Source organism: Phyllobates terribilis, unplaced genomic scaffold (genome assembly GCF_046119375.1).
Source record: "Phyllobates terribilis strain yellow unplaced genomic scaffold, ASM4611937v1 Scaffold_11__3_contigs__length_659146591, whole genome shotgun sequence".
Classification (NCBI taxonomy): domain Eukaryota; kingdom Metazoa; phylum Chordata; class Amphibia; order Anura; family Dendrobatidae; genus Phyllobates; species Phyllobates terribilis.
The window spans coordinates 254,636,812-254,664,473 of record NW_027362771.1 but is presented as its reverse complement, the minus strand read 5'-3'; the positions used below and the strand labels follow the sequence as shown (position 1 = coordinate 254,664,473).

Sequence of the window (27,662 nt, the reverse complement as noted above, 5' to 3'; positions counted from 1 at the left end):
CACAGTCGAGACCTAAATCCCATGGAGAATCTCTGGCAAGAATTGAAACTTGCTGTTCACAATCTCACTGAACTACAGCTAGTTTGCAAAGACGAATGGGCAAAACTTTCAGCCTTTGGATGTGCCAAGCTGGTAGAGACAGACCCCAAAAGACTTGCAGCAGTATTTACAGAGAAAGGTGGTCCTACAAAGTATATCCTCAAGGGTGTTAAATACAAATGCATGTCTTTGAACTGTGTTAGCCGTAGAGAGAAAAATATTACAATTTGAGAGTCCTCACAATTTTCAGATTTATAGCTTTAAAATATTTAGAAAATAATGTACAATTTGCTTTGCAATTCACAAATACTTGCTACTTAGTGTTGATACATCACATAAAATCCCAATAAAATATATTTAAGTTTGTATGCGTAACTTGAAAAAAATTGGAAAAGTTCATGGGGTATGAATACTTTTTCAAGGCACTGTACATCTTGTGAAAGGAAAACAGGAATGTCAAACCTCACATCCCATGATTTATTAAGCCAAAGGTAAAGATGGCCACATCTGTACATCCCATTGCATTCTGCTATTCATGCATTATATTTGCTTGGGATAGTGACAGATTTAAAGAAACACTAAATCCAGCACACTGAATGTTCCATTTTCCTCTAAGAATAAACCGAGGTTTGGGGTTCTGTTCCTTCTTGTCCTATTTTAAACAGGATAAAGAATAGAACCAGTTGTCTTCCAGTAAGGGCTTATTCAAACGTTTTTATTTGGTCAATATTTTGCACAAGTGTTTGATAGGTCAAAACAAGGAGCAGAACTTACAGAGAAAAACTACAAATACTGACACCTGTTAAGTATTTGTATGCCAAAACCAGGAGTGTCTCCAAATCACAGATCAAAAATACTGATGTGTGAATAAAGTTTAAGGCTGCGTGCCCAATATGCGTTTTTCAAGCGTTTCTGCCGCGGAATTTACGCAGCGAAAACGCTTAAAAAACGCTTGGTAATACGTGCCCCATGGTCCCCAATGATAATCCGCATGTGCTGTGCACATGCTGCGGAAATTTCCGCTGCGGATTATCATTGCGGACCATGGGGCATGTCCATTAATTTTGCGGACACGCAGCGTAATCGCCGCCATTGACTTGCATTGGACCACGTGACATCCGCATCACTGCATCTGCACATGCGGATATCACACGGTTCAATGTGCGGATGGTACCCGGGTCTGGAGAAGAGGAGACTCTCATCCAGACCTGGGTACCATAGAAACTGTAAAAAAAATAAAATTGAAAAATAAAAATAAAAGATTTTACTTACCTTCCGATGTCCCCCGGTCTCCATAGCGATGCGTGCGATGTGTTGGGCAGCTCGCGGTTGTGTGAGGACCTGACATGACGTCATTGAGTCATGTGACAGGTCACGTGCCCACTGCCGTCGGCGGTCACGTGACCTGTCACATGACTCAATGACGTCATCGCAGGTCCTTCACACCACCGCGAGACACCGAGAAGACCGAACGGAGCAGAGAAGGAGACCGGGGGCCATCGGAAGGTAAGTATAATCTTTATTTTTTATTTTTTACCATTTTTATTCTTTTTTTTTAACTATTACTTGGTCACACTATATAAATCCATGCCGGTTGCATGGATTTATATAGTGTGACCAAGTTGTCTAGCACTTTTCCAAATGATGCTAAAATCGCTTGATTACCCGCATGCAGAAATGCATGCAAAAACGCTTGACAAACGCTTCTACCTGGCAGGAAAAACGCATGTAAAATCCGCATGCGTTTTTCCTGCCAGGGAGATGCAGAAACGCTCAGCATCTTAGATCAGGTCCATGATGTGGGCAACCATTGCGCATGCGTTGCTGACGTCACACCCACAGCGCCATCTTGGATGTAGAAAGATCATTTCTCCAATGCGCAGACTGCAGTGATGTCACACCTAGAGATGCCCTTTTCCTTATGGGTATAATGCCCACACCTCAAGCCAGCAGATATAGTAGTAAAGAGAATAAGCCAATGATTAACTCTAGCTATTCAAATGTGGAGAGTTTGAACAAGCTCAGTATTAAGGCATACACTGGGGGATTAGTAGCAGAGAGTAGGATAACACCCCCCATTTGCTGAGGTAGGTAAAACCCAACATAAGAGGATAGGGGGAGCAACATGTTTTAAAACATTTTATTACTTACTGCAAAGTCAAAAGTTTACATACACTAAGATTATTATGCCTTTAACAATTCTGGACTGCCCATATGATGATGTCATGTTTTTCGAAGCTTCTGATAGTTTGACATCTTCAGAGCAGGAATGAATGTGACTTGTGGGGTCATCACAACACTGCAAAAAACAATAAAACTTTCACAGTCCTTATCTATGAACGGCTAAAATATTTACAGCCAGAAATGTTTATCTCTCCCATAGTAATAGCTCTGCTTTTGATCACCTGTCTCATCTATTAAATTATTTCTGTGCAATATTGTGTAGAAATATGTGACTCTTCAGATTTTGGGTTGTACTAGCCTGATGAAGAGGCCTGAGTAGTCTCAAAAGCTTGCAACCTGTTACCATCTTTTCAGTTAGCCATTAAAAGGTATCAACCACTGAGGAGTCTCAAATCTAAATATTTTACGTTTTGGGCGTAATGACCATCGTTACGTTTGGAGGAAAAAGGGAGAAACTTGGATGCCTAAGAACTACATCCCAACTGTGAAACACGGGGGTGGAAGCATCATGTTTGGGGTTGTTTTGCTTCAGGAGGAACTGGTGCATTTCACAAAATAGATGGCATCAGGAGAAAAGAAGATTATGTGGCAATACTGAAGCAACGTCTCAAGACATCAGCCAGTAAATTAACGCTTGGGCGGAAATGGGTCTTCCAAATGGACAATAACCCGAAGCATACTGCCAAAATGGTAACAAAGTGGCTTAAGGTTAACAAAGTCAATGTTTTGGAGTGGCCATCCCAAAGCCCTGATCTCAATCCTATTGAAAATTTATGGGCAAAGCTGAAAAGGCAGGTGCGAGCAAGGCGACCTACAAACCTGGATCAGTTACACCAGTTTTGTCAGGAGGAATGGGCCCAAATTCCGACCTACTATTGTGAAAAGCTTGTGGAAGGATATCCCAAACGTTTGACCCAAGTCATTCGGTTTAAGGGCAATGGTATCAAATACTAATGAAATGTATGTAAACTTTTGACTTTGCAGTAAGTAATAAAAGTGCTTGAAAACATTCTCTCTCTCTCATTATTCTGGCATTTGACAAATATTAAAAAATATGGTAATCCTAATTGACCTGAAACGGGAAAGGTTTATGCTGATTTCATGTCAGATATTGAGAAAAACATGCATATGTGTCTTTTTATATAGTGTATGTAAACTTCTGATTTCAACTGTGTATATATACAGTACAGACCAAAAGTTTGGACACACCTTCTCATTTAAAGATTTTTCTGTATTTTCATGACTTTGAAAATTGTACATTCACACTGAAGGCATCAAAACTATGAATTAACACATGTGGAATTATATCCTTAACAAAAAAGTGTGAAACAACTGAAAATATGTCTTATATTCTAGGTTCTTCAAAGTAGCCACCTTTTGCTTTGATGACTGCTTTGCACACTCTTGGCAATCTCTTGATGAGCTTCAAGAGGTAGTCACCGGAAATGGTCTTCCAACAATCTTGAAGGAGTTCCCAGAGATGCTTATCACTTGTTGGCCCTTTTGCCTTCACTCTGTGGTCCAGCTCACCCCAAACCATCTCGATTAGGTTCAGGTCTGGTGACTGTAGAGGCCAGGTCATCTGGCGTAGCTCCCCATCACTCTCCTTCTTGGTCAAATAGCCCTTACACAGCCTGGAGGTGTGTTTGGGGTCATTGTCCTCTTGAAAAATAAATGATGGTCCAACTAAACGCAAACCGGATGGAATAGCATGCCGCTGCAAGATGCTGTGGTAGTCATGCTGGTTCAGTATGCCTTCAATTTTGAATAAATCCCCAACAGTGTCACCAGCAAAGCACCCCCACACCATCACACCTCCTCCTCCATGCTTCATGGTGGGAACCAGGCATGTAGAGTCCATCCGTTCACCTTTTCTGCGTCGCACAAAGACACGGTGGTTGGAACTAAAGATCTCAAATTTGGACCCATCAGACCAAAGCACAGATTTCCACTGGTCTAATGTCCATTTCTTGTGTTCTTTAACCCAAACAAGTCTCTTCTGCTTGTTGCCTGTCCTTAGCAGTGGTTTCCTAGCAGCTATTTTACCATGAAGGCCTGCTGCACAAAGTCTCCTCTTAACAGTTGTTGAAGAGATGTGTCTGCTGCTAAAACTCTGTGTGGCATTGACCTGGTCTCTAATTTGAGCTGCTGTTAACCTGCGATTTCTGAAGCTGGTGACTCGGATAAACTTATCCTCAGAAGCAGAGGTGACTCTTGGTCTTCCTTTTCTGGGGCGATCCTCATGTGAGCCAGTTTCTTTGTAGCGCTTGATGGTTTTCACAACTGCACTTGGGGACACATTCAAAGTTTGCCCAATTTTTCGGACTGACTGACCTTCATTTCTTAAAGTAATGATGGCCACTCGTTTTTCTTTACTTAGCTGCTTTTTTCTTGCCATAATACAAATTCTAACAGTCTATTCAATAGGACTATCAGCTATGTATCCACCTGACTTCTGCACAACACAACTGATGGTCCCAACCCCATTTATAAGGCAAGAAATCCCACTTATTAAACCTGACAGTGAAGTGAAAACCATTTCAAGTGACTACCTCTTGAAGTTCATCAACAGAATGCCAAGAGTGTGCAAAGCAGTCAGCAAAGCAAAAGGTGGCTACTTTGAAGAACCTAGAATATAAGACATATTTTCAGTTGTTTCACACTTTTTTGTTAAGTATATAATTCCACATGTGTTAATTCATAGTTTTGATGTCTGCAATGTGAATGTACAATTTTCAAAGTCATGAAAATACAGAAAAATCTTTAAATGAGAAGATGTGTCCAAACTTTTGGTATGTACTGTATATATATATATATATATATATATATATATATATATATATCCATACACAATAATGTTTTTCTGCATGTCATATAAAATGTTAGGTTGTATGCAGATGACTCGCCCCCTGGGCCGTGGGGCACTCGGATCCGGGCAATAGGGAACGATGGGAGTAGTAGTGGCAACCCGGTTCCGTGGCTCAGGGTGGTCAGGCCAGTGGTAGTCCGTTATATTGATTATGTCCGACTACGCCACCCGTGGATTGCGGTTATTAGGAACCGCCGCTGCATGCAGACCGCTGGGGCTGATGAGGTGTGCAGCTATGGTAGTGTGACTCCCCACGGGAAGAGTGCGGCCCCAGGGCAGTATAGTGGATGGTGGGAGTGATGGTAGTGCTGGAGGAGCAAGGAGCACACAGACAACAGGTTGCCGTCCAGGGTCTTTACTAACAGGTAAACTGACCCACAAACAGTCCCAGCTAGGAGGGGACCTGGATGTCTGAGAGCAACGGGGAAATTGGCCCTGCTCAGGGTGAGGGTGTAGGCCTACCGTGCTTTCTGCGCTCCTTCTGGCTATCTCCTCCTGATAGGGTAACAGCCCACGTTTCCGAGCTTTCCGTGCTTTCTCGCCTGTATGGCCTGCGACGTGGGTTCCTTTCTGCTCCCAGCCTTGTACGGCTTTACTGGTCCCTTCGGTTGTGGCAGGGCCTCCAGGCTTCTTAGGCCAAGGAATGTACAGTCCCTTGCGGACTGGTTCTCTGCTGGGGGATGTGGAATCCTTCCAGCCTCAGACACCAAAATCTGGTAAAGTTAAGTCTTTTCTCTGCCAAGACAGGCTCTCTTCGCCTCTTGTCTCTGGCTTGTGGCTCTCCTCCTGCCACACTTCCTCTTAGGTTACAATGCAACTTTCTGTCCCTGCTCCACTCTGGGACACGTCTCAGAGCTGAGACAGGCAATCCAGTTCTCTCTAACCCTGTCCTCAGTACCAGCTTTTATAGGGGCAGCCTGCTCCCCCTACTGGCCTGAGACAGGAGGCATTGCATGCTAATGTTCCCCTGACCAGAGAACCTCCCCCTTGCTCTCAGACACAGCTTTAATTACACTTGTGGCATCCAGGCCTGGGTGACACACAGACACACCTCACACTGCTGCAGTGTCATTATTTAGTAGTAGCACTGGTGCATGTCTATGTGTTTTTTGCATGAAGATTTTTTACAAAGTTTCTTATAATTGCTAGATTTATGTAAAGTCTCTTTAAATGTCAGTGACCATTCAGCATAAAAGGAGGCCTCTGTAGAAGTGCATACATCATCAAGATGGGAACCCCTAGGAAGAAGTTGATCTGATAAAGCACAGACAGACCACCATTTTGTCATTCCTATTTGTCCCCAACATCCAGACTTGTTTTAAAACTCCTACTATTGCCTTCTGCAAGGATCAGGTTATCTGTTGAAATCAATAGATGATAAATACGGTGTGTGACGCCTCGCCCTCCCTGAGCGATGGGGTACCCGGAGCCTGGCCTTGCTGATGTTGAGGGGATGCAGTCGTGGCCTAGACCCGTTTCATGCCCAGGGCTGTCACATGAAAATAATGGGCTTCTTTTAGGATGAGTGGTTTGCTCGACTATGCCACCCGTGGTTTCTGGTGAAGGCCACCAGCGCTGCAACAGTCCACTGAGGCTGGTGTTATGGGCAGCTAAGATGGGACGGATCTCCACAGGCGGAGCAGGCCTCAGGGCAGTGTGAGAAGGGATGGTGGCTGCAGTGCCGCGCAGGAAATAACAGGCTGAGGTGGTGTGTGAAGTCATCCGGGTCTTTACTCACTTTCAGATGAACTTTCAGCCGCAAAGCTTCTCTCTGCTACTCACGGCGTACTGCGGCCACCGGGAAGGGGGTCCAGCACTTCCCAGGTAGATCAGGAGCACCTGTCGAGACCCCGCTGGTGTGTGTGTGTTCCTCTTCTTGGTAAGTTCTCCCTCTAAGTCTTCTCCTGACTGTGTGTGGTGTGAACGTGGTGTAAGGCCGGGTCCCACTGGATAAACACAGTTTAAGGGATACAGGTGGCGACTCCGCTCCGTCTGTATCCCCCTGGGATCCACTAAGCCTCTGGGTTTTTCTGACTGAGACGTGAAGTAACAAAGTCAGATATCGGGGGCCGGTCACCCCTCTTGCAGCTGGAATCCCTCTGACTAGGCCAGAGTAAATAATACAGGTAGCAACTCCGCTCCGTCCGTACCCCCTTGGGATCCTTTTGCCTGTGGAGCCTATCTCCTCTGCTCCCCTCCCAGGCCTTCTTAGGTCAGGACCTTGACCGGGTAGAGACAGTGGTTAACTCTGACCCGCTCCTTGTCTCAAGGCCAGAGTACGAGGACCGCGAACCTTCCGGCAGCTACAGCCTCTTGCTGGACCCTGACAGAAGACGCTCAATCAAAGACCTTGAACTTAAGATGGCCGTAGATGAAATATGAATCAATAAGTGTTTCCTAAAAGTGTGTCCTCCACCCTCACCCACTACATGGTTCCCCCTATCTTTGGTTCCCCCCATCTCCTCTATCCCGGCCCGGGGCAGCACCCTGGTGCATTTAGGCCCCCTACAGGACAGGAGTGGTGTAGTGTTGAGTGTGAAGTGGGGTCCTGAGTGATGCTCCATCCTTACCTGGAAGAGGAGATACCACACCTCATCTGAGGTGCAGTACCCCTGTGGCGACTGAACCCTCAGGGGCGCCACAGGTGTATAACTTCCAATAACCAGTTGGAAAAGATAAGTAGAAAATGGGTGATAGTGTAGCTACTATGACAGAAGGAAAGTGAAAAGGAAAAAAGGGGGTTTGGTACTGTGTTAGCCAGTTGAAAAAAGATTGCTCTCAGTGGGAAAAACAAGATAATCTTGTAGTTATGATACCTTTTAATGGCTAACAAAAATAAAATAAATGATGTTACAAGGCAAGTTTTTGGGACAATATAGGTCTCTTCATCAGGCATGATATGGCAAGGTATATGAAGAAACACAAATATATGCACACAAAGGAAGAGAAAAAAAAAGGAAAAGCAGATGCATGGCATAATAAATTGACATTTAAATAAACAAACAAACTGAGCCCAGAGAGGGAATCCTTAATTGGATTAGATTAGTGGTGTGAACGTTTTATGGTTCCAATATCCATGTAAGATCATAAGCCTGGTGCCCTCACTGTGTCTGGAGCAGATTCCTCAGATTTTGTAGTGAGACATAAATCCTCCTGACAGATTTATTCCTGTGTGGAGAGTGTCAAAGACCCTTATCAGTTTATATTCCCAGACCCTTCGATGTTTTTGTGATTTAAAGTTGCCTTTCAATATGACACCTTTCATATTGTTGATGTTGTGTCCTGGACCACAGAAATGTTTGGCCACTGGTACCTGTTTTTTTATGTGTAATTGTGTGGTGATGAGACCTCATCCTTGCTCTCAGTTTCTGTCCTGATTCTCCCACATAGAGACCCCCAATAGAACATATAGTGCACAGAATTAAGTACACCACATTGGAAGAGGAACATGTGAATGTCCCAGGAATCTTATATTCCTACTGTATGTTGGGAATCTGTATCCTGTCTTTGGTCTCTACAAGGGTGCAGGTTTTGCAGCTCTTCACATTGCAAGGAAAAGTTCCTCTTGGTGTATCTGAGGGCATTGAACTTCCGATCATGATGTTTCTTAAATTTGGAGGTTGCCTGTAGCACAGCAAGGGAGGGTCTTTGAATATTGTTTTTAGCTGGTCATCCTTGTGTAGGATGTGTTGAAGTTTTTTAGCAGCTTTTCTCAGTACCTCAAGCTGTGGGTTGTAGGTCACCACCAGAGGTACACGATTATTTTCCTCTTTTTATCCATACTGAAGTAATTGACTTCTAGGGATCCTTGTGGCTCTAATGATTTGGTCATCAATGCAGGTGGGGTGATAGCCTTGGTTTAAAAATGTCTTTTTAAGATGGGGTACATTTTCATCCCTGTCCGTTGGACTGGAACAGATCTGATTATATCTAAGGGCCTGGCTGTAAACAATGGACTTTTTAATGTGTTTTTTTTAATGTGTTTCAGGTGGAAGCTGTCCCATCTGAGGTATGTGGGACGGTCAACTGGTTTCCGATTCACAGATTTCACTGATGTCTGGATTGAACCATTTTGAATATTTATGGTGGTATCCAGAAAGTTGATTACCGTTTTTGAGTGCTCGAATGTTAAGTTTATGGTGGGATGAAATCTATTGAATTTGTTATGGAATTTTAGAAGTTCTTGTTCAGACTCAGTCCAGATTATTAAGATGTCATCAATGTAACGAAAATAGGCTAGGGGTTTGATGGAGCATGATGCTAGAAAGCCATTTTCCAGTTAAGAAGGAAAGTGGTAATGGAATAGGCAATCTTAATTGTGAATGTGGTTGATGATAAGCTGCTGAGTCTGAGCTTGTTAACTTTTTAGTGGTGAGAAAGAAGGGGTGATTTTGGTGGTGTAAGGAAACAATCCTGACACTGTGAGCTGGACTCTCTAGACTCACCAGAAAATACTGTCCCTTTAAGTGCTCAAATACAGAAGAATGGTAAGAATATGGCATCATGTTTCTTTCTTCCTTAGGTGAATTTGTGTGACAAGTGGTGTTATATACCCAAAAACCTATATAGTTATCAAGATGAGTCCTGGATACTTGACAAGTTCCTCACTTAGTCTTATCATACATTTTAAAGTAGCATGACTGAATAACCAGTGTTTTAACAAAACAAGGCTTTAGAATATTTTAGCACTTAGCTTATTATCAAACAATACCAAACAAATCCCAATATTTCATAGGTTCGGCATTTTTTAAGCATTTTAACATGAACATAATTTTAATTTGTGAAAACATACCTTGGTTTAGCTTCTTCACATTCGCCATTGCATTTTGCCATTGTAACAAATGCTGAACAGGTTAATGCAGAGTATTCATCTGAGTCTGTGTAAGTAACAACTAAATCCATTGGTGATGGTGATGGCTTACATGAGTTTTCACCTACAAAAAGTAATTCAGATATCATATATTGAAATTTACAATCAAGAAAATTCCAAAAGAATTAATATCTTTAGTATTTCAACATTTCATTTTTGGTATCAGGTTTCAATTTACAAAAAACCCTAAATCTGATTCAATCCCATGAGCAACATGATCACATTTTTTACCATAAATTGATGCATGAAGTCCAATATGCTATTGCCAATGAAACTATGTCTTGTTGCTTTGTAGGTTTGATTTGTTTTATTTCTCCTCATATCGGGATGATGGCCTCTATAGATATAATGGCACCAATGATATCTTATGATTGAAGGGCAAGAAAGATCTTAAGTCTTATCCCTCTGCATTATAATTTAATAACGAAGACAGGAGCCTTAAAAATAATAATGCTTATTGCATTCCATGTCAACAAAATCACTGCCCTTGTTGTCAGTTATGTATTATGTCCCCTTATCTCTGATGTCTGCAGGCCTGGGGTGCATCGGTGTGTGAGTGAAGAAGCATGTATATAATTAAATGTGGACAAGAGAGAAAAGAGAGCACTTAATTAGGTGAGTCAGTGTTTAGGGGGTCGAGTTTGAGGCACTGCGGTGTTCTTCATTTTCTTCAGGGCCGCATCTGTCAAGAGGCGAAATGAGCCTCTCATGTCAGTCAATCGTCTGAGGTATCTCTCAGCACAATCCTCTTTTAGCAAGATGAGCTAAGTCCTTATCACCAGAGGCCATTAAAATGGAAGAAACTAATGGAATGTGAGCTCCAGTGTCTGCAGGGCTCAAGAGAATAAGCGGGTGCTCAGGTAACAATCCTCCTCTCCTTTCCTGTACTCTGTGTCTTCCTCCTACCAACTAAGGACTTCTTTACTAGAGATGAGCGTTGTTCGACTCGAACTGTTCGCCAATCTCAAATTCGAGCTGTTTTGGGCGGTGTTCGAGCCGTTCGGCGAACACGAACGATTTGAGAAAAATTCGGCTGTTCGAGGTTATGTTCGATAACTGTTCGTGCACCAAAATCATAACTGGATTTTTTCTCAGTAATGATGAAAATTAATGTTAATACGCAGTTTGAGTGTACAGCGGGGTGGGGTGAGGGGCAGGGGATGGATCTCTGCAGGAATAATGAAGATCTCCATTTTTTTTTCTCTTTCCCGCATTTACAGTGGGGAGGTGCAATCTGTCAGCCTATCAGCATCGCACACACGGAGCGAAGTGCTTTTTTTCACACAAGCAAGGGCATGTGTCATTGGCAGTGTATGTCACATGTCCTTGCCCTATAAGACCCAGCCATTTTCCCCGTCTCCACCATTTTCTCACTGCTGCAGCTGCGTGTTAGACGGCACCGCTGTTGCTGTGTGCGCTATACCTTGTTAATTTCAAGCCAATTTTCGCACAAATCTACAGATAGCTTGGGAGTAGAGAATAGTTGTGATTGCAGTCCTTTTAAGGACTAGGTTACAGCATTTCCTACGACTTTTATCATTCAGGTCTGTGCTCTTAAATAGATAGATTGTGGGAGTAAAGACTAATTGTAATTGCAGTCCTTTTCAGGACTAGGTTACATCAGTTCCTATCAGTTTTTGCCAGGCAGGTCTGTGCCAGTGCTGTGCAAGTTTTTTTCACAGCATTTGGCTGAATCTAGCAAAGCTAATCCTTTTTGGCCTATTGCAGAGTGTGTTAGTCAGTGGAGTAGCCTATCTGTGTTGCAAGATATACCACCTGTGTATAGAATACCAATTTTTTTACTGCACCTAGTGAAGTAAAATCTTTTGGGCATAGCATCATTCTATTAGTCCATCTATACTGACCTCCATCAGGTTGCAAATTGAATATAATTTTTTTCTGCATCTAGCTCTGAAAAAATATTTGGGCTTCTAGCAGTGTGCGGGACTTGTTCTATTAGTCCATCTATACTGACCTCCATCAGGTTGCAAACTGAATATAATTTTTTTCTGCATCTAGCTCTGAAAAAATATTTGGCCTTCTAGCAGTGTGTGGGACTTGTTCTATTAGTCCATCTATACTGACCTCCATCACGCTGCAAATTCAAAATAATTTTTTGTCTGCATCTAGCTCTGAAAAAATATTTGGCCTTCCAGCAGTGTGTGGGACTTTCTCTATTAGTCCATCTATACTGACCTCCATCAGGTTGCACATTAAAAATAATTTTTATCTGCATCTACCTCTGAAAAAATATTTGGGCTTCTAGCTGTGTGTGGGACTTGTTCTATTAGTCCATCTATACTGACCTCCATCAGGTTGCAAACTGAATATAATTTTTTTCTGCATCTAGCTCTGAAAAAATATTTGGCCTTCTAGCAGTGTGTGGGACTTTCTCTATTAGTCCATCTATACTGACCTCCATCAGGTTGCAAATTAAAAATAATTTTTATCTGCATCTAGCTCTGAAAAAATATTTGGCCTTCTAGCAGTGTGTGGGACTTTCTCTATTAGTCCATCTATACTGACCTCCATCGGGTTGCAAATTAAAAATAATTTATATCTGCATCTAGCTCTGAAAAAATATTTGGCCTTCTAGCAGTGTGTGGGACTTTCTCTATTAGTCCATCTATACTGACCTCCATCAGGTTGCAAATTAAAAATAATTTTTTGTCTGCATCTAGCTCTGAAAAAAATATTTGGCCTTCTAGCAGTGTGTGGGACTTTCTCTATTAGTCCATCTATACTGACCTCCATCAGGTTGCAAACTGAATATATTTTTTTTCTGCATCTACCTCTGAAAAATATTGGGCTTCTAGCTGTGTGTGGGACTTGTTCTATTAATCCATCTATACAGACCTCCATCAGGTTGCAAACTGAATATAATTTTTTTCTGCATCTACCTCTGAAAAAATATTTGGGCTTCTAGCTGTGTGTGGGACTTGTTCTATTAGTCCATCTATACTGACCTCCATCAGGTTGCAAACTGAATATAATTTTTTTCTGCATCTAGCTCTGAAAAAATATTTGGCCTTCTAGCAGTGTGTGGGACTTTCTCTATTAGTCCATCTATACTGACCTCCATCAGGTTGCAAATTCAAAATAATTTTTTGTCTGCATCTAGCTCTGAAAAAATATTTGGCCTTCTAGCAGTGTGTGGGACTTTCTCTATTAGTCCATCTATACTGACCTCCATCAGGCTGCAAATTAAAAATAATTTTTATCTGCATCTACCTCTGAAAAAATATTTGGCCTTCTAGCTGTGTGTGGGACTTGTTCTATTAGTCCATCTATACTGACCTCCATCAGGTTGCAAACTGAATATAATTTTTTTCTGCATCTAGCTCTGAAAAAATATTTGGCCTTCTAGCAGTGTGTGGGACTTTCTCTATTAGTCCATCTATACTGACCTCCATCAGGTTGCAAATTAAAAATAATTTATATCTGCATCTAGCTCTGAAAAAATATTTGGCCTTCTAGCAGTGTGTGTGACTTTCTCTATTAGTCCATCTATACTGACCTCCATCAGGTTGCAAATTAAAAATAATTTTTATCTGCATCTACCTCTGAAAAAATATTTGGGCTTCTAGATGTGTGTGGGACTTGTTCTATTAGTCCATCTATACTGACCTCCATCAGGTTGCAAACTGAATATAATTTTTTTCTGTATCTAGCTCTGAAAAAATATTTGGCCTTCTAGCAGTGTGTGGGACTTTATCTATTAGTCCATCTATACTGACCTCCATCAGGTTGCAAATTAAAAATAATTTTTATCTGCATCTAGCTCTGAAAAAATATTTGGCCTTCTAGCAGTGTGTGGGACTTTCTCTATTATTCCATCTATACTGACCTCCATCAGGTTGCAAATTAAAAATAATTTATATCTGCATCTAGCTCTGAAAAAATATTTGGCCTTCTTGCAGTGTGTGGGACTTTCTCTATTAGTCCATCTATACTGACCTCCATCGGGTTGCAAATTAAAAATAATTTTTTGTCTGCATCTAGCTCTGAAAAAATATTTGGCCTTCTAGCAGTGTGTGGGACTTTCTCTATCAGTCCATCTATACTGACCTCCATCAGGTTGCAAACTGAATATATTTTTTTTCTGCATCTACCTCTGAAAAAATATTGGGCTTCTAGCTGTGTGTGGGACTTGTTCTATTAATCAATCTATACAGACCTCCATCAGGTTGCAAACTGAATATAATTTTTTTCTGCATCTACCTCTGAAAAAATATTTGGGCTTCTAGCTGTGTGTGGGACTTGTTCTATTAGTCCATCTATATTGACCTCCATCAGGTTGCAAACTGAATATAATTTTTTTCTGCATCTAGCTCTGAAAAAATATTTGGCCTTCTAGCAGTGTGTGGGACTTTCTCTATTAGTCCATCTATACTGACCTCCATCAGGTTGCAAATTCAAAGTAATTTTTTGTCTGCATCTAGCTCTGAAAAAATATTTGGCCTTCTAGCAGTGTGTGGGACTTTCTCTATTAGTCCATCTATACTGACCTCCATCAGACTGCAAATTAAAAATAATTTTTATCTGCATCTACCTCTGAAAAAATATTTGGCCTTCTAGCTGTGTGTGGGACTTGTTCTATTAGTCCATCTATACTGACCTCCATCAGGTTGCAAACTGAATATAATTTTTTTCTGCATCTAGCTCTGAAAAAATATTTGGCCTTCTAGCAGTGTGTGGGACTTTCTCTATTAGTCCATCTATACTGACCTCCATCAGGTTGCAAATTAAAAATAATTTATTTCTGCATCTAGCTCTGGAAAAATATTTGGCCTTCTAGCAGAGTGTGGGACTTTCTCTATTAGTCCATCTATACTGACCTCCATCAGGTTGCAAATTAAAAATAATTTTTTGTCTGCATCTAGCTCTGAAAAAATATTTGGCCTTCTAGCAGTGTGTGGGACTTTCTCTATTAGTCCATCTATACTGACCTCCATCAGGTTGCAAACTGAATATATTTTTTTTCTTCATCTACCTCTGAAAAAATATTTGGGCTTCTAGCTGTATGTAGGACTTGTTCTATTAGTCCATCTATACTGACCTCCATCAGGTTGCAAACTGAATACAATTTTTTTCTGCATCTACCTCTGAAAAAATATTTGGGCTTCTAGCTGTGTGTGGGACTTGTTCTATTAGTCCATCTATACTGACCTCCATCAGGTTGCAAATTGAATATAATTTTTTTCTTCATCTAACCCAGCCAATAGTTTTGGCCTAATACCATAGTTTGGCCACTCAGCTCTGCTCGGTTCCCATCCATTGTTTTTTTGTGCAAACAACTCCAGAGTTGTTAATTAGTTAACCACCAAAATGAGTGGAAAAAGGCCTGCTACTGGTGGAAAGGGGAATAGGCGTGTTGGGAAGGGGAAAAAAGGTTGTGTCCGTGGGGTAGGTGTTAAAGCAACAGTAACATCTGCAGAAGAAAGACCATCTTCCAGCCAAACTAAAATGTCTACTTCTTTTAGCGGACAATGCGATAAGATCCCTTTCTTACGGCCACGCCAATCGCTACAAATTCCAGATGAGGCACAAAAACAGCAGGTGCTTCAACGGATATCAAGTGCTCCTTTAAGTGGGCTCTCCTCCACCTCAACTTCAACATCACAAATACTCCAGTCCTCAGAGGTGTCACCCCAATCGCACTTGCTTCCTCACAGCTCCCAAATCTCCAGCTGCCCGTCTGAGTATGAGGTAGAACAGATGGTTGAGTCTGCAGAGCTGTTTACTCATACTATAGCCTGGGAATCAGAGGTCGACTCCAGCGCTTCTGTGAATCCAGACGAGGAAATGATCTGCACTGATGCCCAGAATCTTTATGAGTCGGATCCAGGACCAGACGCAGAAGGTTCTGACCATAATGTAGACCCTCGTTCCCAAACTGTAACTCCTGTTGGTGGAGACAATGAGGAAGACGATGATGAAACTCAAATACCTGATTGGAGCGACAACTTTAGTTTTTTGTCAGGGCAGGAACAGGTTGGCTCTGAGGACGACGGGTGTGATAACGCACAGGGTGATGATGATGAGGTTGGAGATCCCACTTACTGTCAACCCACAGTCAGCCAAAAGATGAGGTCAGCAGAGGAGGTGGAGGAAGATGCTAGTGACGACGAGGTCAGGTTGCGCCTTCCTGGACAGAGACGTAGTACTGGAAGCACGTCAACAACTGCATCCTCAAACACAACTCTGCCTCTCACCACAAGTCGTGGTGGCTCTTCAGGTCGCATGGGTGCTAAGCCTTGCATAGCCTGGGCATTTTTTCAGATCGATAAAGATGACCCAACTCGTGTTATCTGTAACATTTGTCAGCAAAAGCTAAGTAGAGGCCAAAAAATACATAGTTTGAGTACTTCATGCATGAACCGGCACATGGACATGAAGCATAAGTTGCAGTGGGAAGCTCAGTGTGCTACAATGCGGCCTAGCCGGCCGGGCCAACCACCGTCTGCCATATCTTGTGCATCCGCGGCCTCTTCATCCTCTGTGACTGGGGGGACAGCAGTCACACCTGTTTTGGGGCGCAGACCTGCCACCTCTTTACCCGCAACAGCCAGCGTGATTGGCAGGTCATCATTTTCTTTGGAGGTGGTAACACCAGCTGGTGTTGAGCGCTGTCCGACATCGATAGCACCACCTTTGGATCAAGGCAACCTAACATGTCCGCCTGCATCTTCCTCACAGACCGGCAGTTTGCCGGGGACACCCTTATCAACCCCGTCTAAGCACAATAGCCAGCCCTCAGTCCCTCAGATGTGGACAAGTAAAAGACCATTTCCTCCTAGCCATGAGAAAGCTAAGAGGTTGAATTTCACCATCTGCAAGCTCTTGGCTACAGAAATGCTGCCTTTCCGCCTGGTGGACACAGAGGATTTTCGAGACCTTATGTCCGTCGCAGTGCCCCAGTACCAGATGCCCAGTCGGCACTACTTCTCAAAGAAAGGTGTGCCTGCGCTCCACTAGCATGTCGCACACAACATCACCGCTTCTTTGAGAAACTCTGTGTGTGACAGGGTGCATTTCACCACAGACACTTGGACGAGTAGGCATGGACAGGGGCGTTACATGTCGCTCACTGGGCACTGGGTAACTATGGTGACAGCAGGACAAGGGGCTGCTGTCCAAGTCTTGCCATCCCCACGAGTTGTGCGTCAATCCTCTTTATGTCAAAGTTCCTCCACTGCTTCTGCCTCCTCAACCTCCTCTCGGTCTTCCACCTGCACCCAAAGCCTGTCTGGTCATGCCACAAGCTTTCTAACTGCGCAGAAGGGATCCTGCACACCTCCTTACTATGCTGGCAGTAGGGCTCAACATCATCAGGCGGTTTTTACTTTGAAATGTCTGGGAAATGTGAGTCACACAGCTGAGGAGTTGTGGTCAGCTCTGGAGAACCAATTTCATGAATGGTTGTCTCCACTGGACCTGAAACCAGGGAAGGCCGTGTGCGACAATGCTGCAAACCTGGGTGCGGCCCTTCGCCGGGGCAATGTCACACACGTGCCTTGTATGGCTCACGTGTTGAACCTGGTTGTCCAGCAATTTTTAGCCCACTATCCCAGACTAGATGGCCTTCTGCAGAGGGCACGGTCGCTGTGTGCTCACTTCCGCCGTTCGCATCCCGCAGCTCAGCGACTTACATCTCTACAGAAGTCGTTGGGCCTGCCACTTCACCGGCTAAATTGCGATGTGCCTACCCGGTGGAATTCAACTCTGCACATGTTGCAGCGACTGTGGCAGCACCAACAAGCCCTGGTGCAATACGTTCTGACGTATAGCCTGGGCCAACGAGATCCAGAGGTGGGGCAAATCATGCTGGAGGAGTGGTCTCAGATCAGGGACCTATGCACCCTTCTGCACAGTTTTGAAATGGCGACGAAGATGTTTAGTGCTGACGATGCCATTATCAGCATGACTATTCCGGTGATTTACATGCTGGAGCACATGTTAAACAGAATTCGGAGTCAGGTGGTGGCACAAGAGGAGGTGGAGGAAGTAGAGGAGGAGGAGTTGTATGTGGAAGGGCTAACATCTGCAAGGTCCAGACGGTCGGCAGCACCAAGGCGGCAGGCATGTGAGGGTGGGGGAGATGGTTTTACCAGGGTGCATGGTAGCAGCCAAACTAGTGAGGAAGGTGCAGGAGCCCAGGAAGAAGTGGAGGACGAACTGATGGAAGACTCATCAGATGAGGGAGACCTTGATCACATTTCTGTTGTGCGAGGTTGGGGGGAGAGGACAGAGGAAGGAAGCATGATTGTTACCTCGCCACCAACACAACAGGGACTTGGTGCTCCTGGATGCGCAACACACATGAGTGCCTTCTTGCTGCACTACCTGCAACATGACCCTCGAATTGTGAGAATTAGAAATAATCCTGACTACTGGGTTGCCACACTGTTAGATCCCCGGTACAAAAGTAAATTTGCAGAAATTATTCCTGCCATAGAAAGGGATGCACGCATGCAGGAGTATCAGCAGAGACTGTTGCAGAATCTTACATGTGCTTTTCCACAAAACACCAGTGGTGCACGTAGTGAATCTCACAGTTCCAACTTGCCAACCGTGGGACCGTCAAGTGTTCAGCACTCAAACCGTAACAGAACCACAGTATCTGCTGGTAACATCAATTTTGCGGAATCATTTCACCACTTTTTTAGCCCATCCTTTGCAAGGCCACAGGAGACAAGAAGTCTGACACATAGTCAACGCCTAGAGACGATGGTACAGGAGTATCTCCAAGTAAACATTGAAGCCATGACTGTGTCACTGGACCCTTGCTCTTTTTGGGCTTCCAATCTGGATAAATGGCCGGAGCTAGCCACTTACGCCTTGGAGATCTTGTCATGCCCCGCAGCCAGCGTTCTGTCTGAACGTGTGTTCAGCGCTGCTGGTGGTGTGCTGACAGATAAGCGCACGCGGCTCTCCACTGATAATGTAGACAGACTCACGTTCATAAAGATGAACAAATCATGGATCCGAAACGACTTTTCTACCCCTGTGTCATCCTGGGGAGAGTAAAAGCTTGATGATTGGTTAAAATCACCCTACCAACCGTTTTAAGCTTTCAAATTACTAATCATGTTTATCTGTATCTTGGCTGGAAAATAATTTGGGCTTTGTAGCAGTGTGCAGCACTGATTCTATTACGCCATCTATAATAAGCTCCACCAGATTTAAAATTACTAATCATGTTTATCTGTATCTTGACTGGAAAATAATTTGGGCTTTCTAGCAGTGTGCAGCACTGATTCTATTAGGCCATGTATACTAAGCTCCACCAGATTTAAAATTAATAATAATTTTTAGCTGCATCTAGCCCGGAAAATAATTTTGGGGCTCCGAGATGCGCAAGACACATAAGTGCCTTCTTGCTGCACTACCTGCAACATGACCCTCATATTGTCAGAATTGTCAGAATGACTACTGGGTTGCCACACTCTTAGATCCCCCAAACTTTTCGATCAACCTTTTCATTTTAATAAAGACCAAAAAAAATGGTCATTTTTGAAATTATAAGCATTAGCAGGTTATTAGAAACTGAAATCAAACAGTTTTCAACTCAAAACTTTATTCTAGGTGATGTTACATTTTCACATAGGACCCCTTGTTCGAAAGGAGCTTCTGAACTCTCTCGTCCATTGAATTTGTCAGGTTTTGGATGGTTTCTGCTTCAATTGTTTTGCATGAGGACAGAATACCCTCCCAGAGCTGTTGCTTAGATGTGAACTGCCTCCCGCCATCATAGACACTCCTTTTGATGATGCTCCAGAGGTTCTGAATGGGGTAGAGGTCAGAGGAGCATGGGGGTCACACCATAAGTTTGTCCCCTTTTATGCCCATATCAGCCAGAGATGCAGATGTTTTATGTGCAGCATGAGATGGTGCATTATCATGCAAAAAAATGATCTTGCTGTGAAATACACGGTTCTTCTTCTTGAACCATGGCAGGAAGTGCTGTTTGAGAAAATCCACATACATTATGGAGTTCATCTTTAGCGCCTTCAGGGATCCTAAAGGGGCCGACAATCTCTCTCCCCATGATTCCAGCCCAAAACATTACTCCACCTCCTCCTTGTTGGCGCTGTAGCCGTGTTTGCGTAGGGTGTCCATCAACCAGCCATCCTCCACTCCATCCATCTGGACCATCGAGCGCTGCACGGCACTCATCCGTGAACAAAACAGTTTTGAAATCAGTCTTCATGTAATGTTTGGCCCACTGGAGCCGTTTCTGCTTGTGTGAAGTGGATAGAGGAGGTCAACAGGATGGCGTATGCACAGCTGCAAACCTCTGAAGGACCCTGCATCTTGTTGTTCGGGGGACGTTGGAGGCACCAGCAGCTTCAAAAACTTGTCTGCTGCTATGACAAGGCTTTTTTGCCGCTGCTCTTTTAACCTGACGTAATTGCCTGTAGGAAAGACTCCTCAATTTGCCCTTATCAGCACGCACACGTGTGTACTGTGAATCAGCTACATACTTCTTGATTGCCAAGACACTTCATCCTGATCATCGCACAATGTTTATTGTAGTCATGCCTTGACCTAAACACTCCACAATTTGTTGCTTCTCAGCAGCCGACACATCCTTTTTCTTTCCCATTTTGGCAGAAAATGTAGGCTGCTTAATAATGTGAGACAGCCTTCTTAAGTAGTCTTGCCTTTCATTGGACACACCTGCCAAACTAATTAGCACAGGTGTCTGCAATTGCTTACAGTGATATAAAGAGCCCTGACACACATCACCATCAATGAGTTTAACTGACAAACAAACAAATTCTTCCCTTATCACTCCTAAACACTTTTTGCATAATAATTTGGAACACAGTGTACATGTGCTTTTCCACAAAACACCAGTGGTTCACGTAGTGAATCTTACAGTTCTAACTTGCCAACCGTGGTCTGTATGGAGTTGTTCAATAAAGGGCCCAAAATTAAGATAACATAGATGGGAGAGGTCTCTATGAATAGGAATTCCTAAGTATTTGATACCCTGTGAGGGCCAGGCAAAGGGAAAGTTGGACTGGATGGAATCCTATATGGATTTTGGGGAGGGAGACATCGAGGGCCTCAGACTTCGCTGCATTGATTTTAAAATTTGACCATGTAACAAAGTGATCTATTTCAGCCATAACAGCATGGATGGATATATGTGATTGAGTGATATATACTAGGACATCATCAGCAAATAGAGAGCACTAGTACTCGGTGCCTCCCACCTCAATCCACCTAATATTGGGGTTATGGCGAATTGAGGAGAGCAGGTGCTCCGTCACTAGGATGTATAAGAGAGGGGACAGAGGACATCCCTGCCTTGTCCCATTGGTGATTGTGAAAGGTGATGAAAATGTTCTGATGCACCCCCTGGGCCTTGGGACACCCGGAGCCGGACCCTTTTTGGTGGATGCTGGTGGTTGTAGTCTTCGTGGCGGGGACCCGGTTCCGTGGCTCAGGGTGGTCAAACCAGTGGCGGAACTATTTATGTGGTTTTGATGTTTAAATGTCCGACTACGCCACCCGTGGATTGCGGTCAGAGTGAACCGCCGCTGCAGGGCAGACCGCTGAGGCTGGTGTTGTGGGTGCAGCAGAGCGTAGCATAACTCCCCACGGGAGGAGTATAGCGTCAGGGCAGTGTATGCGGAGGATGGGGGTGATGGTGCAGGGCAGCAGCAGTAACGACACGGAGTCAGTGATGCAGTCCAGGGCCTTTACTCACAGTTCTTATTATCCAGACCACGTCTGCAGGCAACGGCTGCCCACGTCGTACTGTGCTCACCAGGTGAGGGGCTCAGACAACTCCCAGATAACTTTGGAGCGCTTCACAGGACCCCCTTTGTGTGTCCTTTGTCTGGCCTTTCTTACCAACCCTTCTGTCCGGCTGCCTCGGGCCTCCTCTTGGTAAACTTGGCGCCAGTTTCCCTGACCCTATGTGGTGCCTTCCTAGCGGGTGTAGCGAGGGGCTGCGCCACATAAAATGTCACAGCCTCCGGTTTCTAGCTGAGGGTCGTTTTCTGCCTCCACTAGTTTCGGGGACCGGTCTCCCCCTTTGGCCTGACCCCTCCACGCAGGTGGATTCGGGCGTGCGGTGGCGACTCGCCCGTCCGCACCCCTGGGATCCCTTCATTCCTCGTTCCTGGAGCCTTCTCCGCTCCTCTTCCTTCCTTCTCCCTCTTCCAAGCCTGGGCCTCTGTTACTAGGCTCGCCTCCGGAGCAGAGCTCATGCAGAGCCCCTGCTCCCTGCCACTTCTGCTCAGACTTCTCTGCACTGAACTAAGATTGTGCCCACCTTTTATACTCCCTTCTCAATGCACCCAAGAACTGCTTCCTCCCTGCTCCTGCACTACAGGGTTCCCCTTCCTCAGTGTTCCCTCCCCCCACTCCAGCCAGGGACAGGGACTGTCGTGCCCATCTCAGAGGCATATTGGTCGCCCTGCCCCACGGCAATGTGGTGTAATGCATGCAGGTGTCGGGTCCTGATCCACACTCCATCCTTACCTGAGAGTGAGATATCACACCTCTGGGTGAGGTGCAATACCTCTGTAGCAACCGAGCCCTCAGGGTGCTACAGTTCCATTTATCTTCAGCCTAGGTGACATATTGTGATACAGGGCCGTGATTTTGGCTATAAAAGGGTCCCCTAGACCCCTACCCCAAGCTTTATAAGAGAATCATATATGGCGTGCCAGGAGACTCTATGGAATGCTTTCTCAGCATCCAACGAGAGTATCTAATTACAAATTTTTAACTGCATCTAGCCCAGGAAATACTTTGTGCCTAGTAGCAGTGTCTGCTAGTCAGCGGATTATCCCGGCTGTTAAGCAAGCTACACCACCTGTAGTTTGGACACTTAATTTTTTCAAAGGAAATGCTTCGGGACCACGGGATACTCAGTGAAGAGCATCAGGAGGCACCCCAAGGCATAGGGGCTGGGACTGGCAGTAGGATGCCTTGCGGTGGACAGCCGAGCTCGATCCTTATAAAAGCTTTTTAACTGCAGCAGCTTTAGTGGACGCTACTGGAGCTGGAATTACGCGGCTGCTGGCATGAGACTTGCCCTCCAATAGATCCTTGTAAATGGATTTAAAGTGTATTCATTCAAATTAGAGAGACAATTTAAATTAAAAAGCTTAGAGCTGCCTCCACCACAGGGGGGCTCGCTCGACCCACCAGCGGACAGGCACCAGTATTGGGAGAGGGGGGCTGGCCGTCAGGGTTCACCGCGGCTCTGGCACAAACCCGGCGACACGGAGGTGGCACGGGCAGGAGCGGACTGAACGTGTCGGCTTCTCACTTTTTGGATTTTAGAAGGGCATGACATGCCTATATTTGTGTCTCCCCCTCCTTTTACTCCTCCACCTCTTTTCTTTTCGCATGACTATATGTACTTGTCACTTTTCCATGTGTTAGTTGTGTCTTCTGAGCAGTTTGTCAGCTTTTGGACACCTTTGAAGGTGTTTTCTATGTGTTTCTATGTGTTTTTGTTTGCCTGCCATTGGTTTTAACGGTGTTCGAAGGTGTTCGACGAACAGTTCGACAAACACACGGGTGTTCGACGAACCGAACCGAACTCGAACACTACGGGGGTGGCTCAACACTATTCTTTACCTGGTTATGGTGAATGTTTTGGGATGGAACACAGTTATAAGGGCCATAAGTCCTCCAGGAGACTCCATGAGAAATTAAGCAGCAGTAAGTGTATGAATTAGAGGGTATATTCATATAGGTGTATATACACTGTGTTCGTTATGTGTGTTTTTCTCTGTGTACATGAGTGTATGTGGATATTTACATGTGTTCTTGTATGTGTAATATTTCAAGGGGTTATGAACACATTGTGGTTTTTCAGGAAAGGCTTATGCTGTAGTTTTACTTGGGGACCTATTTATGATGTGTAGAGACTTATTAAGCCCCATTTACATGATGCTTTCCCTCCATATTTAGCATGCATACAGGGCCAATTCTATCTTTTCTGCTGCCTGTGGCAACTGTGCAATATAAACCTGCAGTGAATAAACGCAATTCCGTAATTGTTTGTTTTTACGGCAATCATTGTATGGTAAATGTGATCTGTGAACATGATTTTCCAGGTCAGTACAATTACAGCGATACCACACTTTCATCGATTTTTTTTCTTTTTTGTAAATAATAAAGGTTTGATTTGTGATGCCATTTTTTGAGAATTTTATACAGGAGCTGGGGAGCAGAAAAGTGCAATAGGTTCTTACTTGGTAAAAACTATAAAACTTAATAGAGTTGTGCTAACCTGATAAACTTGTGTATAAACAACAATAAGGAAGCATGAATATCCAGCTGCTGCAGATCCGCAGGTCCAGCTAGTATTAAGGTTTAGAAATACACACACTTCTTCCTCAGGATATAACCACATGTAGATACAGTTATATGAAAAAGTTTGGGCACCCCTATTAATCTTAAGCTTAATGTTTTATAAAAATTGGTGTTTTTGCAACAGCTATTTCAGTTTGATTTATGTAATAACTGTTGGACACAGTAATGTTTCTGCCTTGAAATGAGGTTTATTGTACTAACAGAAAATGTGCAATCTGCATTCAAACAAAATTTGACAGGTGCATAAGTATGGGCACCCTTATCATTTTCTTGTTTTAAATACTCCTACCTACTTTTTACTGACGTACGAAAGCACTTTTTTGGGTTTTGTAACCTCATTGAGCTTTGAACTTCATAGCCAGGTGTATGAAATCATGAGAAAAGCTACTTAAAGTGGCCACTTGCAAGTTGTTCTCCTGTTTGAATCTCCTCTGAAGAGTGGCATCATGGGCTCCTCAAAACAACTGTCAAATGATCTGAAAACAAAGATTATTCAACATAGTTGTTCAGGGGAAGGATACAAAAAGCTGTCTCAGAGATTAAACCTGTCAGTTTCCACTGTGAGGAACATAGTAAGGAAATGGAAGAACACAGGGACAATTCTTGTTAAGGCCAGAAGTGGCAGGCCAAGAAAAACATCAGAAAGGCAGAGAAGAAGAATGGTGAGATCAGTCAAGGACAATCCTCAGACCACCTCCAGAGAGCTGCAGCATCAACTTGCTGCAGATGGTGTCACTGTGCATCGGTCAACTATACAATGTACTTTGCACAAGGAGAAGCTGTATGGGAGAGTGATGCGAAAGAAGCCGTTTCTGCAAGCACGCCACAAACAGAGTCGGCTGAGGTATGCAAAAGCACATTTGAAGAAGCCAATTTCTTTTTGGAAGAAGGTCCTGTGGACTGATGAAACCAAGATTGAGTTGTTTGGTCATACAAAAAGGCGTTATGCATGGTGGCAAAAAAAACACAGCATTCCAAGAAAAACACTTGCTACCCACAGTAAAATTTGGTGGAGGTTCCATCATGCTTTGGGGCTGTGTGGCCAATGCCGGCACCGGGAATCTTGTTAAAGTTGAGGAACGCATGGATTCCACTCAGTATCAGCAGATTCTTGACAATAATGTTCAAGAATCAGTGACAAAGTTGAAGTTACGCAGGGGATGGATCTTTCAGCAAGACAATGATCCAAAACACCGCTCCAAATCTACTCAGGCATTCATGCAGAGGAACAATTACAATGTTCTGGAATGGCCATCCCAGACCCCAGACCTGAATATCATTGAACATCTGTGGGATCATTTGAAGAGGGCTGTCCATGCTCGGCGACCATCAAACTTAACTGAACTGGAATTGTTTTGTAAAGAGGAATGGTCAAAAATACCTTCATCTAGGATCCAGGAAATCATTAAAAGCTACAGGAAGCGACTAGAGGCTGTTATTTTTGCAAAAGGAGGATCTACTAAATATTAATGTCACTTGTCTGGTGCGGTGCCCATACTTATGCACCTGTCAAATTTTGTTTGAATGCAGATTGCACATTTTCTGTTAGTACAATAAACCTCATTTCAAGGCAGAAACATTACTGTGTCCAACAGTTATTACATATATCAAACTGAAATAGCTGTTGCAAAAACACCAATTTTTATAAAACATTAAGATTAAGATTAATAGGGGTGCCCAAACTTTTTCATATAACTGTACATGAAATAGTCAGACAGATTACTAGGGGTTGAATTCAAATAATAGCGCCAAGACGGCACATGGTATGTCAAAGTTCACTCATTATTGTTTGTTTACTAAACAAAACTTTTTCATTCTATAAACACCATAAAATCAACCAAAAGAAAGTTCTAAAGAAATATGCTTGACATTTGCACATGGTGTAAATAATTATTATATATAAATAAAAGTGTTTACATAGATAAAAAAATAATAAAAAAAATATTTAAAAAAACATATGCAATCAGATTTGAACTCGTGCTTTTCGTGTATTGGTGTCAAGTGAGCCATATAGAATGAATGTAAAAGAAATTTCTAAAGGATCATGAAGGGATTAGTGAAGAGAAAAAATATATATAGTATTTTAATATATATTTTATAAGATATAATACCTACACTCAGTCTCAGCGGTGGGGGAATTCCAGCGCTGAGATTAGTGTAGTACAATGTAGTCCAGCTGACCTACTTCCTCACGCATATATTACACACTCAGTCTATTCATAAAATTCTAAAGTTTTCTTTCTCATTATATAATTATGTATATTATTGAATTTAAATTAGTTCTATTTAATATGTAACTCAATACAATAATATAAAATTTAATATCAGAAATTGTTACATATATTTTTTCTATCCACTAATCCCTTCACGATCCTTTAGAAATTCCTTTCACATTCATTTTATGTGGCTCACTGTTACGGATCCGGGTGGTGGAACATCTGTGCTGTGGTGCAAGGAGGGACCAGAGGGACGTAAATAAGTATCAACTCGGACTGACCAACGTCGCATGGCGGCTCAATCGACTCCGTGAACCAGGGAAGGACCGAGCAGAGGGACCACGTGCTACTCTGGACCAGCCCTTGTATGAGAGCAGGTGACTCCCACGGGTCAGAAGGCAGGGACTGACCGGTATAGCAGGCTGACGGGTGATCCGGGAAGACGGACTAGTAGACACCACGGGTAGCTGGCAAGGGCCTCCAAGTAGGCTGGCTGGTAGGCACGGCAGGTAACTGGTACGTTCTCCGGGTAGGCAGGCAAGCCTGGCCCATAGACAGACTGGCGGGTTAGGACCATAGGCAGACCGTTGGGCTGGAGAGTGTACTTGGCAGGCGGACATAGGTAGACAGGCTGGTCGACAGGACTGGTAGTCAGTCTGGTGGAGTGGACTGGTAGTCAGGCTGGTGGACTGGACTGGTAGACAGGCAGGCAGACTGGACTGGTAGTCAGGCTGGCGGACTGGACTGGTTGACAGGCAGGCAGACCGGACTGGTAGTCAGGCTGGCGGACTGGACTGGTAGTCAGGCTGGTGGACTGGACTGGTAGTCAGGCTAGCAGCGGGACCTGAGGGCTGAAGCAGAGTTTAGCACACAGAGGTACAACCTTGCACGGGCACCTCCATTTTGGAGGAGGTGCCCTTTATATGAGAGGTCCTCCGGCTATTGGCCGGGGACTCCTTAGGACGGCGCGCGCGGCCCCTTTAAGAGGGAGGGAGTGTGCGCGCGCCCCAAGCACAGTGCCCGGGAAGCTGCACGCACTGGCAGCAGCAGGAGAGTCGGAAGACGCCGGTCGGGGAGCGCGGCGGTAAGGGGGACGGCGTCTCTAGAGACACCAATACTACACTCACTCAAT

The 27,662-nt window shown here is 44.0% G+C and overlaps 1 protein-coding gene across 1 annotated transcript in view; it reads right to left on the bottom strand.

Moving 5' to 3' along the window:
- Positions 1-27,662, bottom strand: part of LOC141167251 (laminin subunit beta-4-like) — a 409,239-nt gene that overhangs the window by 378,801 nt on the left and 2,776 nt on the right. The window contains exons 3-4 of the mRNA XM_073654690.1: positions 9,885-10,026; positions 69-129 (exon numbers count right to left, since the gene is read on the bottom strand). Of these exons, the coding sequence (XP_073510791.1) occupies positions 69-129; positions 9,885-10,026 (203 nt within the window). The remainder of the gene's footprint in view (positions 1-68; positions 130-9,884; positions 10,027-27,662) is intronic.